The 18,859-nt window shown below is 43.1% G+C and overlaps 1 protein-coding gene across 3 annotated transcripts in view; it reads right to left on the reverse strand.

Annotated features, from left to right (window-relative positions):
* Positions 1–15,671, reverse strand: part of LOC135524127 (receptor-type tyrosine-protein phosphatase beta-like) — a 44,672-nt gene extending 29,001 nt beyond the window's left edge. For 2 of the 3 annotated variants that reach the window (XM_064951336.1, XM_064951335.1), the window contains exons 1-9: positions 15,547–15,671; positions 14,521–14,925; positions 8,955–11,818; positions 7,642–7,915; positions 5,532–5,846; positions 5,076–5,336; positions 3,253–3,516; positions 2,809–3,084; positions 340–600 (exon numbers count right to left, since the gene is read on the reverse strand). In XM_064951336.1, coding sequence (XP_064807408.1) covers positions 340–600; positions 2,809–3,084; positions 3,253–3,516; positions 5,076–5,336; positions 5,532–5,846; positions 7,642–7,915; positions 8,955–11,818; positions 14,521–14,925; positions 15,547–15,598 — 4,972 coding nt within the window. In that variant the 5' untranslated portion in view covers positions 15,599–15,671. Of the gene's footprint in view, positions 1–339; positions 601–2,808; positions 3,085–3,252; positions 3,517–5,075; positions 5,337–5,531; positions 5,847–7,641; positions 7,916–7,998; positions 8,538–8,954; positions 11,819–14,520; positions 14,926–15,546 lie in introns of those variants that run through there. The other variant, XM_064951337.1, reaches the window with a different exon arrangement.
* Positions 15,672–18,859: the final 3,188 nt, after the last annotated feature.

Consider the following 18,859-nt stretch of genomic DNA (forward strand, 5'->3'; position numbering starts at 1 on the left):
AGTATCTCTCTCTTATGCGTGGGAATACTTTGGAAAAGATTTTCAAAATTAAAATCACTTGGAGCTGATTTGCTGGTGTTTGTCTTTTTTCTCAGAAAACTTGGGGGGCCCAAATAAAATCACCAGGCCGCCAGGTGTTGAACCCTGTCATAGAGAGACTTTGAAATCATAAAGAAGCAGTTCTGCCAATGGAGAGAAGCTCATTATTATATAACAACAACAACAATTCTGTTATATGACTACAAAACCTGTAAGGAACAATGTTCTAGTGTCGTGTCTAGAACAAACACATTGGGAAAAGAAAGGTGAAATCTATCGCCCTTTGGAACCGTGACTCACTGGTTCGTCCAATCACTGAAGCCGAGCTGTTTAGGCCCCCACTGTTGGTCGTGACGGCGATGGCGTACTGGCGTCCGGGCATGAGGACGTTGAATGTGCACTCCCTGGCGTCACGGGACAGTGTTCTCTGTGACACAACAGTGTCCCCCTGTCTCAAGACCACGGTGTACCCGTCCCACACCCCCGCGGGGCGAGACCACAGCACACTCAGAGACGTCTCATCACCGTGACGGACCATCAGCTGCTGGACAGGCTGAGGGGCTGAGAGAAAGGGGGAGAAGGAGTAATTGAGTAAAAGAGAGAGAGAGAGGGGGGGGGGCAGAGGAACATTATGTGAAAGAGTAAAGAGAGAGAGGGCAAAGGAGGAGGGGTAATCAAAACAAAAATGAAAACTTCAGAAGCCATGGCAATTTAAATAGACATCTTAAATGCTCTTGACAACATACAACCCATAACAACATTGGGTAAACACCCAGCAGGGGACCCAGCAAGATTGGCGCTGCTTTGGAAAGCAGACGGTTTAAGGGCTCCTTATTGTGCTTTTTGTGTATTTTTTGGTGCTAATCTTAACTTTCCGCCATCGTTTCCTATGTCCAAAAAGAGCTTCTGGACATTAGAACAGCGTCACTACATGATCAAAAGTATGTGGACACCTGCTCGTCGAACAACTCATTCCAACATCATGAGCATTAATGTGGAGTTGGTCCAACCTTTGCTGCTATAACAGCCTCCACTCTTATCGGAAGGCCATCCACTAGATTTCTACTTCAATGAGTCAAAGGCGAAAGACATTGATTATCCCGGACAGGCCCAAATCCCCGACACTCCCGAAACATGAGAAAACGACGCTATAGAGGCCGGCGAGCGGGTGCCTTGATGAGACTACGGCAGCGAGTGAATAAATTGCCTTTACCCTCTGTTCTATTGGTGAATGTGCAATCACTGGAGAATAAACTAGATGAGCTCCGTTCAAGACTATCCTATCAATGGGACATTAAGAACTGTTATCTATGCTTCTCGTGGTGATGGCTGAACAAGGACATGGATAACATACATCTAGCTGTTTTTATATGCATCGGCAGGAAAGAACGGCAGAGTCCTGTAAGATCCGGGGGGCGGTGTGTGTGTCTCTTTTTCAATCTCTATTTTTTTTTTTACCTTTATTTTACTAGGCAAGTCAACAAATTCTTATTTTCAATGACGGCCTAGGAACAGTGGGTTAACTGCCTGTTCAGGGGCAGAACGACAGATTTGTACCTTGTCAGCTCGGGGATTCGAACTTGCAATCTTTCAGTTACTAGTCCAACACTCTAACCACTAGGCTACCCTGCCGCCCCCTAATGTTAAAGAAGTCTTGAGGTTCTGCTCGCCTGAGTTAGAATACCTCATGATAAGCTGTAGACTATACTAGTTACCAAAAATCTGTATTTTTCATAGCTGTCTATTTATCACCACAAACCGATGCTGGCAGTAAGACCGCATTCAACGAGCTGTATAAACAAGAAAATGCTCATCCAGAGGTGACGCTTTTAGTGGCTGGTGATTTTAATGCAGGAAAACTGACATCTGTTTTACCTCATTTCTACCAGCATGTCAATGTGCAACTAGAGGGGAAAAACTGTCGGTCCTTTACTCCACACACAGGAATGCATACAAACCTCTCCCTCTCAAAGGGAAACCCGGCCAAGAGCTTCCCAGTGACGCGAGCCAACCAGACGAGCTAAATGCCTTACATGCTCGCTTCGAGGGAAGCAACACTGAACCATGCGTGAGAGCACCACTGCCCTTTCCCACCTGGACAAAAGGAACACGTACGTGAGAATACTGTTCATTGTCTACAGCTCAGAGTTCAACACCAAAGGGCCCTCCAAGCTCATCACTAAGCCAAGGACACTGGGACTGAACACCTCCCTCTGCAACTGGATCCTGGACTTCCTGATAGGCCGCCCCCAGGTGGTGAGGGTAGGCAACAACACATCCGCCACGAGGGTCGACAGATTCAAGTTCCTCAGTGTTCACATCACTAAGGACCTATCATGGTCCAAACACACCAACACAGTCGGGAAGAGGGCACAATAATGCGTCTTCCCCCTCAGGAGGCTGAAAAGATTTGAGATTGGCCCTCAGATCCTCACTAAGTTCTACAGCTCCAACACTGAGAGAATCTTGACTGGCTGCATCACTGCTTGGTATGGCAACTGCTCAACATCCAACCACAAGGCGTTACAAAGGGTAGTGAGTACCATCCAGTACCCCTGCACATTGACTTGTTACTGGCACCTCGTTATTACTTTTATTGTGTTACTATAAAAAATTGATGTAGCTAATATTTTTATTTCTTTTTTTTAATGGGCTGATCAGTAAGCATTTCACTGTGAAGTCTACATGTGTTGTTTTTCGGCACATGTGAGCAATAAACTTTGATTTGATTTGAAATACAGTGTAGTAAAAATGTTTAATGTAACGTACCTAGCCTCCCCTGACATTGAGCGGTGTTGCCAAACAGACCGCTCTCCACCATGACCTGAGCTGTGTAGAGCCTGCCAGGCACCAGCCCCAAGGAAGCTACAGAGAAGGAGTACTGTCTAACCAGCCTGCTCACTGTCTCATTGACTAGAGCCACCGTGCCGTTCAGTAGCAGGACACGATAGTTCTCCCAGTCCCCTCTTGGGGGCAACCATGTACTCTTCAGAGTGCTGCCATCAATGACGCCCACCATGGACAGCTGAGACACCTTGGCTGGCACTGCGGGATGGTGAGAGAGAGAAAGTGAGAGATTCACATTGTTCTTTCCAGCACGGTTCCAGCAACTATGGTGGATCCGTGACCAGGCAGTACAGCTCGGCTCAACTTGGCTTAACTCTGCTCAATCATGTGAAAAGGCTAGTTGATTGACACTCCAGAATGACTTACCTGTTCTACCTGTGGCCACTGCCTCAGTTATCTGCTCTCCGACCTTTGACCTCACAGTCACCTGATAGGGCCGTCCAGGGGTCAGGCCGCTGAAGACCACTTCAGTGGCGTTGGGGGGAAGCTTCCTATCCTGGTTGGCTGAGCCTAGGGTTGCCAGGGAGACCAGGTATGCATCCACGCCGCCCCTAGCATTGACCCAGGAGGCCCTCAGGGTGTCCAGACTGCCGTGGTTCTCCAAGAAGAGCTCTGTTACCGCCACAGGAACTGTGAGAAGGAGAAAACATCAGTATTGATTTAAACATGTGGGGAGAAGGATTTAGATCAAGAAAAACAACACAATAACTAAAGATAAGGAAGGATCATCATGTCACGCCCTGACCATAGAGAGCCTTTTATTCTCTATGTTGGTTTGGTCGGGGTGTGACTAGGGTGGGTACTCTAGTTTTTGTATTTCTATGTTGGCCTGGTATGGTTCCCAATCATCTATTGTTGTCTCTGATTGGGGATCATATTTAGGCAGCCTTTTCCCACTGGATTTTTGTGGGATATTGTGTGTGCATAGTGGCCTGTGAGCACTCCATGACTTCACGTTTCGTTTAGCTCTTTATTGTTTTTGTGAGTTTCATTTCAACTAAACATGTGGAACTTTATGTACGCCGCGCCTTGGTCCATTTATTCCAACAATCGTGACACATCAGTGTCCTTGAGACAGAGAGGAAGCAAATGAGGTAAAAGAGGAGACTCCATTCCTGAACAAACCAGAAATGGACCCTAACAAATAAAACATTGGGCTGAAGGGAGTTGTAGTTTAATTTAAAAAAAATATCCAACCTAGTTCAGCACAGAAATGAGGTAATTAACTCCAATGACCATCATTCATTGTGCCTATTCTTTCCGGCTCGGACAGAGATGGATACACTTTTATGCTTGCTACTATAGATTAGATACACACCGACCGCATAGAATGCATGAGAGAGGAATGTACACACAATGATGAGAGAGCGGGATAGAGACTGTTAGTGAAAGTATGCCTTATCTATAACCTTTTTAAGAACTAATCAAATTATTTTGTCAGACAGCACTGCAGCATACTTAGGCAGGCTAGCCTATAGCTAAATAGGGTGACTAAAGACAGCACAGTATGGGGAGCACAGAGATAACATTGTCTGGCTGGCTTGCTGCTACTGTTTGAGCAGAGATGAGATGATCAATTTAATCAAATAAAAACTAAGCAATACACAGAACTGAAATATTTTATTATTTCATAGTAATTTCCTATTTTTCTATTGACGTCTAGGCGGGTTGGGAGGGGAAGGGAGCGCTCTGGGAGGCCTTGATGGGCCAGCCAGCTGCAGAAAGAGGAAGGGAAGGGTGGGATCGAGAAGCCTAAAATATCCTGGAAACAACGACAGAGAGAAAGCATGGTCGTGATGGTGGTAGGGTGCAGTGTTGGATAGTAAAACAAAGCTCTATAAACTAAGTTAGATAAATATGTGAGAGACATTTCACCATATCTTGCACCTGTATTGAAGCCACTGAGACATTGAAGCCCTAGATTGCTCTGTTGGCAAACAATGGGACTAAGTGATTTGATGGCAGACGACTTGAAAAATAAGAGACAATGCAAAAATAACCTTCAACAAACTACTTTTTTATCAGACACATTGAATAGGGCTAGGGTTAAAGACTTGAACTTGAGTTTTGCATGTCAGTCTTACTATTTTAACATGTAAACTTAGATTCACCACTGCTACACCAATGAGGACTGTCACCACCCAAATAGAGTTACATGCCATGGTTCGTAGGTGTTTTACTCGCCATACCTGTGACTGCTTGTTTGGAGATGGCGTTCTGGAGGCCTTCAGCCTCAGTCACCACGGTGACAGTGTACAGGGTCCCAGGCAACAGGTCGTCAAGGGTGTGGGAGGTGACACTACTCTTAAGGGTGACGTTCCTGACTAGGGCGCCCTGCTGCTCCCTCAGTAGCACCCTGAAACCCTCTCTCCTGCCTGGACCGGGCTGCCAGGAAACACCCAGGCTGCTGGAGGAGGGTGAGAGCTGGAGGCCGCTGACAGCTGAGGGAGCTGGGTAACCAAGACAGAGTAGTCAGTGTCAGTGAGTAATGATGTCTAACAAGACAAGGTAGATCAGGGATTTCTATGCTATCTACAGTATCATAAATAGATGGTGTGCAGCACAGTAGTTGTGGAAGACCAGGCAAATCATGTGTGATCAGAGGACCAGTCAAACCATACTAGAGCAGCAAGATGACCCCTCACCTGTGGCTGCAGTGGCCAGCACTGGCAGGGCTGTTTTATTCCCAGCCGTTGCCACCAGGCTGAGGGCATAGAGGGTTCCAGGGGTGAGGGCTGTGAAGCGAGACTGAGTGGCGGCAGTTCCCATGATGCGGGTACTGCGGCTCGTCCCTGTTTTGGTGTCCTGTAGTGTGACCTCATACCAGTCAACCTGCCCACGAGATCGAGGCCAGGATATGTGCAGGCCATGGGAGCCACCCTGACCCTGAATAGGACTCTTATACTGGGTTGCTTGGATCAGGTCTGGTAGTACGTCCAACCTGGATGGACCCACTGGGTCTGAGAGAGAGAGAGAGTGAAATAAAAGAGAGGACAGAGAGAAAAGAGGAAGGAGAGCGAGAAAGATGGAGATAATGTGTTGGCAATTTTGCTATAGAAAACAAATATATCCCATAAACCAGTAACCAAGGGGAAGCACCTTGGCAATATTATCTACACCTCAATTAAACATCTATGATATTACATAACTAGGAGAAAAGTGCATGAAGAGTCTCTGCATCCTGCCTTTGTACTTCAGCTGAAGGCCAGTGGTGACTGCCTGCGATGGAGGGGAGAGATAATATTGTTTTGGTTCTTTAAAGAATGTCGTGTTGGATTCACTGGGAAACCTGCATGCGTCTTAGAGTGAGAGCGAGACGTTACAGGAAACAACAAAGAGAGAGAGAGGAGCAGAATGGGGCGAGAGGCCAGTGCCTCCCGTAGCTCAACGCTGAACTTTGACCCTTTCTTCATAATGGCTTCCTCTCTTCATAGCAACCCCAGGAATCACATTGGCCAATCAGCAGAACCCTAAGGACATTGTCCGTCCAATCCTAAAAACCAAACTGGCAAGACCACTACTGTATTACACAATAACTACATTGTATCTGTGATTTCTACCGTATTCAAAACATATTGGATAATGTCAAGTCCAAGTGATTTGGCAATTCCTGAACTGTTATTCTTGAGGATTTCATCCTTCGTAAGCTACTGTCAAAAATGGAAACGTTGTGGTCCACTCACAAGGACCAAAGAAAAAAACTTGGACACACTTTCAACGCAAAGATGTGAAGTGTACTCTCAGTGTAATCTATCTGTGCCATGAAAAGAAAACATGGAGGCCTCCAGTATCCGTTAGTACAAAGAAACAATGCTTGACGGGATGTGGCTCTGGGGAGAGGGAGATATGTCAAGAAACAAACACGATGCTCTGCGTTGTTACTGACCTCTGCCTCAACAACTTTAGATGATTGGAGCTGTGTTCCAGAATTTACAGGGTTCTAATCTAGAGCTTTGAGACCACTGACCAGAGTGGTTCTTGACAGGACATTCTAAGGTTGTGGCCTTGACAATGTGCAAAGGATTGTACTAAGGTACAGTGGGATAAAGTGTACCTACTGGACTTCAGGAGGTGTCGGCACAAAAGTGATCTATTCTCTATGTTCTTCAAAGTGGTGCACAGAATCTATATACAATCAGTGCCATGCTGTCCACAAAAAAATGAACCAATACTGTAACCATAAATCGAATAATGAAAAAGGATATGATATCCTGAATAAACATATACTATTTCAAGCCCTTTCCCTATAGGTCAAATATTACTGCAAAATTATAAAATGATACATATGCAAAATTCCAAATGTTTTAACAAGATTAAGCATCAACTTTTGTGTTTTTATCCTTTGTGGAATAAAACGCCAACAGAGAGAGAGCCTTCATGAGCCCTCAGAGATTCAAAGATATATTCAATAAATGATAGAACTCTTTCTGTCATAATGTGACATCATACGTGTTAGATCTATTCAATGATAACACGTTTTTGCCATCAGAGGAGTCATTCACCTACTCTTCTGAAGGGGTTATGATATTTTTTACGAAAAATAATCAATCGAATGTCATGGTTCAAAATATAAATATAATAAGCAGAAAAACATATATTGTCTGATAGTGGAAAATATTTTTACATCAGATATCGGTAGCACGTTTGATATGAATTAAAGTCAATATAACAGTCTAATATACCTTTGGAATATAATATTATTGATTAGGTTAAAATAGATTAGAATATAAACTAATTTAGGTTTGAAACGCTTACCTGTACGCACTGATACGTTGCCTCTCTCTCCATTCTTCGATATAACTTCGAATTGATGTAATGTTCCTGGTTCCAAATCCCTTATATCGCAGATATACACATTAGTGTACTTCCCATGTTGATAACAATCCGTTATTTCGGACCGACGAGTCTCATAAAACACGGTGAAGTTACACGCTTCTCCTGTTGTTATCAATTCCAGTGCAATAGAATCCGTATTGGCGCTGGTTTCAGTCAGGTTAAATGAACACTTTACTGCCTCAGTGGTCTCGACCTGAAAGGAACAAAAAGAGGCAACTGGTATGCTACAGGTGGAAACGAATGAACCATTTTAAATGTACTTTAACCATGACTCACCTTGACACAACTCCACCGTAAACAAAGTATCAAAATAACAGTCGAACATCTAAACATTGCGGACGCTGATTTAGATATGTTAGGTCAATAAATAATATAAGAAATATAAAATATATTTCAACATTGGTTGTCATAATCGGTCCATAATATAACAATGTATAATTATATTTAGAATTTCACAATGGCATGTTGGAGGCGTTACAGTAGTGGTACGCGCCTAACAAAGCGTGACTTTCGACGACGCAGTCTCTTCCCATGCTACCATCTCGTCCCTTTCAATCTCGAGGCTGACTCTAGGTTGACTTACCTCGTTAAATAAAGGTTAAATAAATGAAATAAATCTCTAGGCTAAATACTTTTCCTACGCCATTCCTCAATGCTCAGGTTGCACCATCACTGGCGTCAGGTAGACAGAGTGCTCAGGAAATGTATTCCATATCAAAGCATCCACTTCAGCCCTCTGTCTATAAACTGTCTATACATTCATACGTAGCCTAAGTTCTAATCAAATAGCCTACTGTATTTCTCACAGCCCCAACTTTCACTTGTCTGGAATACAGCACCTTGAGCAGTCTCCCCTCCTCTTGCCCCACCACACCCTTCTTTCCTTCCTGCTGGCCTTGGACTTTCTCTTTCTGAAGACCTTATGGCCCACCTAAACTAACACCCATAGGATACAGCAGGCTAAAAGTTGGCATGGCACGGGTGTATTTCATAGCCTACTTTTGTGTTTGTTGAATGTTCTCTCTTTAAATACTTTTTGAATATGTCTATATTCTATATTACTGTTATCCATTACCATAGCCCTTCTTTCAGGTTTGTGCAAAGCTTCACAGCCTTTTAATGTCCTCCGTCCAAATCTGTATGCAGATATGATCTTGAACATTCTTTATGGAATTTCACAAATGCTAAATCAATTTAAATGTTCATTTCAAGTGACTGTCATCATCACTCACCTGTGGGGTGGTGGTCAACTCTGTGGTCGTAGTCAGTACTGTAGTAGTTGTTGGAGCTGTAGCTGTTGTGGGTGGGGGTGTGGTAGTTGTGGTAGTAGTGGGTGTGGTTGTGGTAGAAGTGGGTGAGGTAGTTGTGGGTGTAGTTGTGGTTGTAGTAGTTGTGGGTGTGGCTGTGGTAGTTGGGGGTGTGGTTGTGGTGAGTGGGGGTGTGGTTGTGGTAGTTGTGAGTGGAGCTATGGTTGTAGTGGGTGTGGTTGTGGTAGAAGTGGGTGTGGTTTTGGTAGTTGTGGGTGTGGTTGTAGTAGTTGTGGGTGTGGTAGTTGGGGGTGTGGTTGTGGTAGTAGTGGGTGTGGTTGTTGTTGTGGTAGAAGTAGGTGTGGTGGTTGTGGTAGTTGTGAGTGGAGCTATGGTTGTAGTGGGAGTGGTTGTGGTAGTAGTTGTGGGTGTGGTTTTGGTAGTTGTGGGTGTGGTTTTGGTTTTGGTAGTTGGGGGTGTGGTTGTAGTAGTTGTGAGTGGAGCTATGGTTGTGGTGGGTGTGGTTGTGGTGGTAGTAGTAGGTGTGGTTGTAGTAGAAGTGGGTGTGGTTTTGGTTTTGGTAGTTGGGGGTGTGGTTGTAGTAGTTGTGAGTGGTGCTATTGTTGTGGTGGGTGTGGTTGTGGTGGTAGTAGTAGGTGTGGTTGTAGTAGAAGTGGGTGTGGTTTTGGTAGTTGTGGGTGTGGGTGTGGCTGTGGTAGGTGTGGTTGTGGTGAGTGGGGGTGTGGTTGTGGTAGTTGTGAGTGGAGCTATGGTTGTTGTGGGTGTGGTTGTGGTAGAAGTGGGTGTGGCTGTGGTAGGTGTGGTTGTGGTGAGTGGGGGTGTGGTTGTGGTAGTTGTGAGTGGAGCTATGGTTGTTGTGGGTGTGGTTGTGGTAGAAGTGGGTGTGGTTTTGGTGGTTGTGGGTGTGGTTGTAGTAGTTGTGGGTGTGGTTGTGGTAGTTGGGGGTGTGGTTGTGGTTGTGGTAGTAGTGGGTGTGGTTGTTGTGGTAGTTGTGGGTGTGGTTTTGGTAGTTGGGAGTGTGGTTGTGGTAGTTGTGAGTGGAGCTATGGTTGTAGTGGGAGTGGGAGTGGTTGTGGTAGAAGGTGTGGTTGTGGTAGAAGTGGTAGTTGTGGGTGTGGTTTTGGTAGTTGGGGGTGTGGTTCTAGTAGTTGTGAGTGGAGCTATGGTTGTGGTGGTAGTAGTAGGTGTGGTTGTAATAGAAGTAGGTGTGGTTGTAGTAGAAGTGGGTGTGGTTTTGGTAGTTGTGGGTGTGGTTTTGGTAGTTGTGAGTGTGGTTGTAGTAGTTGTGGGTGTGGTAGTTCGGGGTGTGGTTGTAGTAGTTGTGGGTGTGGTAGTTGGGAGTGTGGTTGTAGTAGTTGTGGGTGTGGTAGTTGTGGGTGTGGTTGCAGTAGTTGTGTGTGTGGTTGCAGTAGTTGTGGTTACGGTAGTTGTGGTTTTGGTAGTTGTGGGTGTGGTTGTAGTAGTTGTGGGTGTGGTAGTTGTGGGTGTGGTTGTAGTAGTTGTGGGTGTGGTAGTTGTGGGTGTGGTTGCTGGAGTTGTGGGTGTGGTTGCGGTAGTTGTGGGTGTGGTTGCGGTAGTTGTGGATGTGGTTGCAGTAGTTGTGGTTACGGTAGTTGTGGCCAAAGTCTTGGTAGTTGTGGGCAGGGTTGTTGTAGTTGTGGGAGGCATTGTAGTGGTCATGGGTGGGGCATTTGTAGATGTGATTGGAGGGGTTGTGGGTGAAGTTGAAGAGATTATGGGCGAAGTTGAAGATGTTGTTGGTGGAGCTGAGGAGGTTGTGGGCAGAGTTGAAGTTATTGTGGGTGGGGCTGTGGAGGTTGTGGTTGGGGCTATTCTCTTTGTGGTTTTAGCTGTAATCTTTATTGTTGAAGATGTTATGGGCGAAGTTGAAGATGTTGTTGGTGGAGCTGAGGAGGTTGTGGGCAGAGTGGAAGTTATTGTGGGTGAGGCTATGGCGGTTGTGGGTGAGGCTAATTTTATAATGGGATTTGATGTAGTCATAGTGGTTTGGCCGACAGTAGAAGTAGTAGGAGTAGGAGGGGCAGTGGTTGTTGTAGTCTGCATTGTTGTGGTTTTGGTTGTAGATGGAACCACAGTCTTTCTGGGGGGTACTTTTCTAGTTGTGGACAATGTTGTGGTATCGGTAGGTGTGGTGGTAGCAGAAGAATTAGAGATGGAATCAGGGGTAGGGGTAGTTAAAGCAACAGAAGTTGGGACTTTAGCATCAGAGGTAACGACTACGGATGCAGAAGTGGATGGTGAATCAGTCATAGCACTTGAGTTGGGCACTGAGGAAATTGTAGAGGAAACCACAGTAGTGGTAGAGGCAGTTGACACCAGCTCATCTACATTAGGGGGTGTGGAACTGGATGTTGCTTGGTTTACTGATGGAATCTTGGCTCCGTTCCTCGAGTCGAGGAGGGTATTTTCGGTGGCAGCGTTCACCGTTTCGTCCATGGCAGAGTCAGTTGTGGACAAAGCAGGACTGGACCAGATAAAATCATGGCTGTCGTTGAGAGCTGTCCCAGATGCCGTGATGACCGTTGAGACGGACCTGGGAATGAAACCCATCGTCTGAGTCTTGACGAGGTCATAAGTGTGCGTTGCCACCATAGACTCATAGGTCACCGCATTGTTGGGCGTTGTGATGGGAACTATTAACGTAGAGATCTGACGAGTGGTCCTCCTATGGGTGTTCATAGCGTTTGATGAAGAGTGAGTGTTTATGGCTGTTACAGGGGCCGTTCGGATGGCGTGGACAGTGCTGGTGTATGCCACCGGTTTGTGCGTGGATGAATACATTCTGGTGGTTAAGATGGTGGTGGACCCTAGAAGAAAGAGGGGTTATTGTGACTAGAGGTAGACACAGATGGTTGTAATAATATCAGAAAATAGCATTGAAATAAATTCAAGATACTGTATGCATTGCATATGTAATAACTCTCACCCAGCCCAGGTGTTCTTGAAAGGGTAAATAAAGAATTTCCCCCTCAGTTCCTGACACCTCTTTGCTTTGATGTGGGTGTTGCTTCCTGAGTGAAATGCTAAATGCTCTTTAAATAACGTGGTAATAGATGGTTTATTATCATGTTATTCATCTTTTAACGTAACAAAGGTACTTGAAATAAATAGATGGGTAGGAGAGAGTGTGATAAGTTGAGCCACCCTTGTTTCTAGGAAACCATACACAAAAGTAATAATTTGACCAATATTTCGGATCAGGTCATCATTTCATGGAGTCTGTGAAGGTAGAAACCACATGGAAAAAGTGGTAATTTAGTCAACAAAAAAAAGGATTTTCACCAAGTCAAATTAATATATTGTGTTAGAGGTTTCATGATGCTTGTATCTAAACCAAAGTAGATACTTTTAAGATTGTTCTATACATTAGTTGGGGTCTCTATAAGCTTCAAAATGAGGTGGAGCATTAAAGTGCATCCTTGTAGCTGTGTTAGCTAATATAGTCAAAATGTTTACCTTGCGGCAAAGTTGAGCAAATTTAAGTGTTTTCTTCCCAGGTGTTTATCGCTGGGATATGAGGTAACAACAGGGCTTGGCCTATTTTAAAAGTGTAAAACAAAAGTACAAAGTGTTTGTTAGGTTTTAAGACTGTTAAATTATGCTTAAATTATTAAAATACAAAAAAGTGATTGTGATTGTGTTGACTTGTGTTTGGGAAATAAAGATAGACATAATTTTAAAAAGGTATTGGTAAATCAATTGACTGGCTTTCTTGATGTCTATAGTATTCTCTCTGGTATGCAATCTGGTTTCTGCTCAGGTTATAGATGTGTCACTGCAACCTTAAAGGTCCTCAATGATGTCACCATTGCCCTTGAGTCTAAGCAATGTTGTGCTGCTATTTTTATTGACTTGGCCAAAGCATTTGATATGGTAGACCATTCCATTCTTGTGGGCCAGCTAAGCAGTACCCTGTCTTATGCTGCTACCATGTTGTGCTGCTGCCATGTTGTGTTGCTACCATGTTGTTGTCATGTTGTATTGCAACCATGTTGTGCTGTCATGTGTTGCTGCCATGCTATGTTGTTGTTTTAGGTCTCTCTTTATGTAGAGTTGTGTTGTCTCTCTTGTCATGATGTGTGTTATGTCCTATATTTATTTATTTTTGAATCCCCGTCCCCGCAGGAGGCCTTTTGCCTTTTGGTAGGCCGTCATTGTAAATAAGAATTTGTTCTTAAACTGACTTGCCTATTTAAATAAAGGTTAAATAAAATAAAAATGTTTCATTCGGTACAGACACTTGTAGGTGGCTTAACTTACCCTGTCCCGTGGCTCAACTTACCTGATACCGACCCTAAAATATCACAGACGTGTTTGTTAAATGTAACATGCACCTTGTATCATTGCCTGGTTTTGGAGCTCAGTACTGCGCTATAGCTCTGAGATTACCTCTACCCCAATACCAGTGATCCCAACATTTTGAAATAAAGAAAAACCCTGGAATGGTTGAAAAACAGCCAAACAGCCAAGCCCTACTTGGAACTAATAAATAAGTGTTAAAAAAAATTACTCAGGCTAAGTTGTGCCAAGAGACCAATTTTTTTTGGACAAGCTATGTTTTCAAAACTGTAATATTTACATAAATTCTGATTTATTTCCAGGCATACACAACATCCTGAAATATATAATATATATATATATATATATATATATATATATATATATATATATATATATATATATATATCTTTGTGAGAGAGAATACTACACCCCACTCTCCCCTATTGGTTTCATGCATAGTTGTAATAACAGGTGGCCTGAATAAACATTGTCTAAATAAACATTAAACAATACCAGTTACATTGTGGCATGTGTTTTTCATCAAATGTGACATTGAGAGACACTCATATTTCCCCCAAATGGCCATATTGTCACAGGAAGAACATTGACGTTCTTCCTGACTGAGTGGGCTGAGAGAACTGGACAACCATGTGCAGGGGAAGTCAGTATCAAGAGTGTCATCCTCTGCCTTTCCTCATGCACTCACACCAGACCAATGTCAGACGAGTCCAAAATTGACATGGTGTGGAGTAATTTGGAGTAATTTAGCTACAGATTTGGTCTGTGTGATAATTCTCTTTTCCCTGGTTTAAAATGACCATTGGTTACATTACTGTAAAGAAAAACTAGGTCATTAAAGTAATAATGGGTTTGTTGGGCCCATAGAGATAGGATACTATTCTGTGGTCGGGCCTTATCATTTTACATGATTATGTTTTCTTATCAAACATTAAATAGCCATAACGTTCAAGGCTACTATTACTGCTAATGTATGTAAGGTAGTTGAATACACATAAATAAATGTGACTATGAGGCTATAAACATTTCAAATAGCCGAAATAAATACATAAATAATTCGCTGAATGCAAACGAAGGGATAGCCCAAAGCCATATACACAAATATATTTAAACAGTGTAGGCCTATATGACTGGTAAACCTAATTTCATCAGTGGAACGTAAGCTAAACACAGAGGGCCTAGCCCGGTAATTCCTCAATAGACCACTCACCTTTACGCGAGCATAAATGTGTCATCACCTGTCCTCCTCCAGAGTCGACTTCTTCGTGCTTTGTCCAGTTGGAATACTTCGGATCTCCTCTAATCACAACGCGTGTACCTTGTTTCTTCAGGTACATGGGCTCCTCCGCTAAGCCGAAAGTCCCCTGTTTGTCGTAACATTTCCAGGCATGTGCGCTGTCACAGTTGATGATTGAGGCCAGGCGAGCGTGCAGAGGTATCGCACTGCTCGTGTTGGCCCAGAGACACTTCGACGACTGCGTGTGATGCAACTTCATATCGTTCGTCCATTCCCATTGTTGATAGGGACTGGCGACATTGCATTTTCCAAGGATAACGGTCGTTTTGTGGGTAGACAGGCACAGTTTCTTTGGGGTGTGCACAATAAGGAAACTGTCTAAATGGAAGATGCAAATTGAAGGTGAATTAATGGTGTGGAGACTAACAATCATTGAAAGACTGAAGGTCTAATGTTCCAAAAACGAATTAAGAACCACATTATTATTATTATTTTGAAAGCAGGTTAGTAATGTCGTTTTTTTAAATGCATAAATCCAAACATTTCTTAAATAGCTACGGCCTAAAAAAGGCTACATGTTTACGCTCGGAATTTTCTTTAGGTGTTGCTAAATAAATCAGGTGAAAGTAATTTGTGATTGACATAATTTATTATTCATTAATTATCCACATCTCAAACCTACAGGGTGAATTTAAATTGTATTTATTTTATTAGGCTACCTGTAAAATAGTATACGATGGTCAATATAAAATGAATGAATTTTCTTTGCCAAAAAATGAACTATTTATTGTTACAGTGAGAGACTACTTTGATCATAATATTTGAAATAACCTCAATCAAACATTCTTTCACTGCCTGGCTTCCCTGTATAGATAAGGATTAACTAAAGTTTCCGTTGTTAAATATCTTCAGGCCTACGTACAATAAAGTTGTTATTACTCTAATAATAAGCAAGTAAATTAACCGACATCTTCACACTTTAAAAGTTAGTCTACTTACTTGACGAAGTACATCGAAAAAGTATAAATATAAGGAAAAACAAAGTATCCATTTTAGTCTACAACTCGTAATGGTTTGACTCGTCCGGTAGATTCAGATGAGCTGAGGCGTCAAAGGGAAGTGTCCTTCTGGGGAGGAAAAAGTCAGTGACTTACGTTTCCTTCTATTCAATTGTTTCATAGTAAAGTAACCGTCAGCACTGGACATTGACAGGGAAATGCTGTTTTATCGGAAATTCCAAAGAACATCACAGATGTTCAAGTGTTCAGATAGAAGGCAAACAAACGCAATGAGGGGACACCGGTTTATCAAATCAATTCACATTTTATTGGTTGCATAGAGATACAGGGCTTTCAGAAAGTATTTACACACCTTGAGTTTTTTCCATATTCTGTTGTGTTACAAAGTAGGATTAAAATTGATTTAATTCGCACTTTTTGTCAACAATCTACACAAAATACTGTACATTGTCAAAGGGGAAGAAAAAATCAAATGTTTGTAATTTAAAAAAATTAAAAATTAACACTAATATATCTTGATGAGATAAGTATTCAAACCAGAGTCAATATACAGTGGGGAGAACAAGTATTTGATACAATGCCGATTTAGCAGGTTTTCCTACTTACAAAGCATGTAGAGGTCTGTAAATTTTTTTATCATAGGTAAACTTCAACTGTGAGAGATGGAATCTAAAACAAAAATCCAGAAAATCACATTTTATGATTTTTAAGTAATTAATTTGCATTTTATTGCATGACATAAGTATTTGATTAATCAGAAAAGCAGAACTTAATATTTGTTACAGAAACCTTTGTTTGCAATTACAGAGATCATACATTTCCTGTAGTTCTTGACCAGGTTTGCACACACTGCAGTAGGGATTTTGGCCCACTCCTCCATACAGACCTTCTCCAGATCCTTCAGGTTTCGGGGCTGTCGCTTGGCAATAGCCACGACCCATCTTCAATGCTCTTACTGAGGGAAGGAGGTTGTTGGCCAAGATTTCGCAATACATGGCCCCATCCATCCTCCCCTCAATACTTTGCAGCCGTCCTGTCCCCTTTGCAGAAAGCATCCCCAGAGAATGATGTTTCCACCTCCATGCTTCCCGGTTGGGATGGTGTTCTTGGGGTTGTACTCATCCTTCTTCTTCCTCCAAACACGGCAAGTGGAGTTTAGACCAGAAAGTTCTATTTTTGTCTCATCAGACCACATGACCTTCTCCCTTTCCTCCTCTGGATCATCAAGATGGTCATTGGCAAACTTCAGACGGGCCTGGACATGCGCTGGCTTGAGCAGGGGGACCTTGCGTGCACTGCAGGATTTTAATCCATGACGGCGTAGTGTGTTACTAATGGTTTTCTTTGAGACTGTGGTCCCAGCTCTCTTCAGGTCATTGACCAGGTCCTACCGTGTAGTACTGGGCTGATCCCTCACCTTCCTCATGATCATTGATGCCCCACAAGGTGAGATCTTTCTTGGAGCCCCAGACCGAGGATGATTGACCATCATCTTGAACTTCTTCCATTTTCTAATAATTGCGCCAACAGTTGTTGCCTTCTCACCAAGCTGCTTGCCTATTGTCCTGAAGCCCATCCCAGCCTTGTGCAGGTCTACAATTTTATCCCTGATGTCCTTACACAGCTCTCTGGTCTTGGCCATTGTGGAGAGGTTGGAGTCTGTTTGATTGATTGTGTGGACAGGTGTCTTTTATACAGGTAACAAGTTCAAACAGGTGCAGTTAATACAGGTAATGAGTGGAGAATAGGAGGGATTCTTAAAGAAAAACTAACAGGTCTGTGAGAGCCGGAATTCTTACTGGTTGGTAGGTGATCAAATACTTATGTCATGCAATAACATGCAAATGAATTACTTAAAAATCATACAATGTGATTTTCTGAATTTTTGTTTTAGATTCCATCTCTCACAGTTGAAGTGTACCTATGATGAAACTTACAGACCTCTACATGCTTTGTAAGTAGGACAACCTGCAAAATTGGCAGTGTATCAAATACTTGTTCTCCCCACTGTATGTTAGAATCACTTTTGGCAGCGATTACAGCTGCAAGTCTGCAAGAGCTTTCCGAACCTGGATTGTGAAACATTTGCCCACTATACAGAATTGTTCAAGCTCTGTCAAATTGGTTGTTGATCATTCCTAGACAACCATTTTCAGGTTTTGCCATAGACTTTCAAGCAGATTTAAGTCAAAACTGTAACTTGGCCGCTAAGGAACATTCACTGTCATCTTGGTAAGCAACTTGAATGTAGATTTGGCCTTGTGTTTTAGGTTATTGTCTTGCTGAAAGGTTAATTCATCTCCCAGTGTTTGGTGGAAAGCACTGAACCAGGTTTAAAGCTAGGATTTTGCCTGAGCTTAGCTCCATCCCGTTTATTTCTATCCTGAAAAACTCCCCAGTCTTTAACGATTACAAGCATACCCATAAATGTCACGCCCTGATCTGTTTCACCTGTCTTTATGATTGTCTCCACCCCCTCCAGGTGTCGCTTATTTTCCCTGGTGTATTTGTCCCTGTGTTTCCTGTCTCTCTGTGCCAGTTCGTCTTGTCAAGTCAATCAGTGTGTTTTTTCCCGTGCTCCTGCTTTTTCTTATCTCTCTTTTCCTAGTCCTCCCGGTTTTGACCCTTTCCTCCCCTGACTCTGAACCCTTCTGCCTGACCATATTGCCTGCCCTTACCTCAAGCCTGCCTGCCACTCTGTACCTCCTGGACTCTGACCATGCTATGATCTTTTGTCTGTCTACGACCGTTCTCTTGCCTGCCCCTTGGATACTCAAACCATCTGCCTCTCATGTCTGCATCTGGGTCTCGCCCTGTGCCCTTATAATAACATGATGCAACCACCACTATGCTTGAAAATATGGAGAGTGGTACAGTAATGTGTTTTATTGGGTTTGCCAACATAACACTTTGTATTCAGGACCAAAAGTACATTTCTTTGCATTTGAAACATTTTTATTTTGTACAGGCTTCCTTCTTTTCACTCTGTCAGTTAGTTTTGTGGAGTAACTACAATGTTGTTGATCCATCCTCAGTTTTCTCCTATCACCGCCATTAATCTATGTAACTGTTTTAAAGTCACCATTGGCCTCATGGTGAAGTCCCTGAGCAGTTTCCTTCCTCTCCGGCAACTGAGTTAAGAAATACGTCTATCTTTATGTAACGTCAGGAGAGTGATGGGTGTGGAGTCAGGTGCAGAGAGCAGAAGTTTCACGGGAAAAAAACACTTTAATGTCCACAGTAAACAGAAACAGGTACAAAAATGGGTGAAGCCAAAACACATCTGCAACACA

Source organism: Oncorhynchus masou, chromosome 31 (assembly GCF_036934945.1).
Source record: "Oncorhynchus masou masou isolate Uvic2021 chromosome 31, UVic_Omas_1.1, whole genome shotgun sequence".
In the NCBI taxonomy this organism is placed as follows: Eukaryota; Metazoa; Chordata; class Actinopteri; order Salmoniformes; family Salmonidae; genus Oncorhynchus; species Oncorhynchus masou.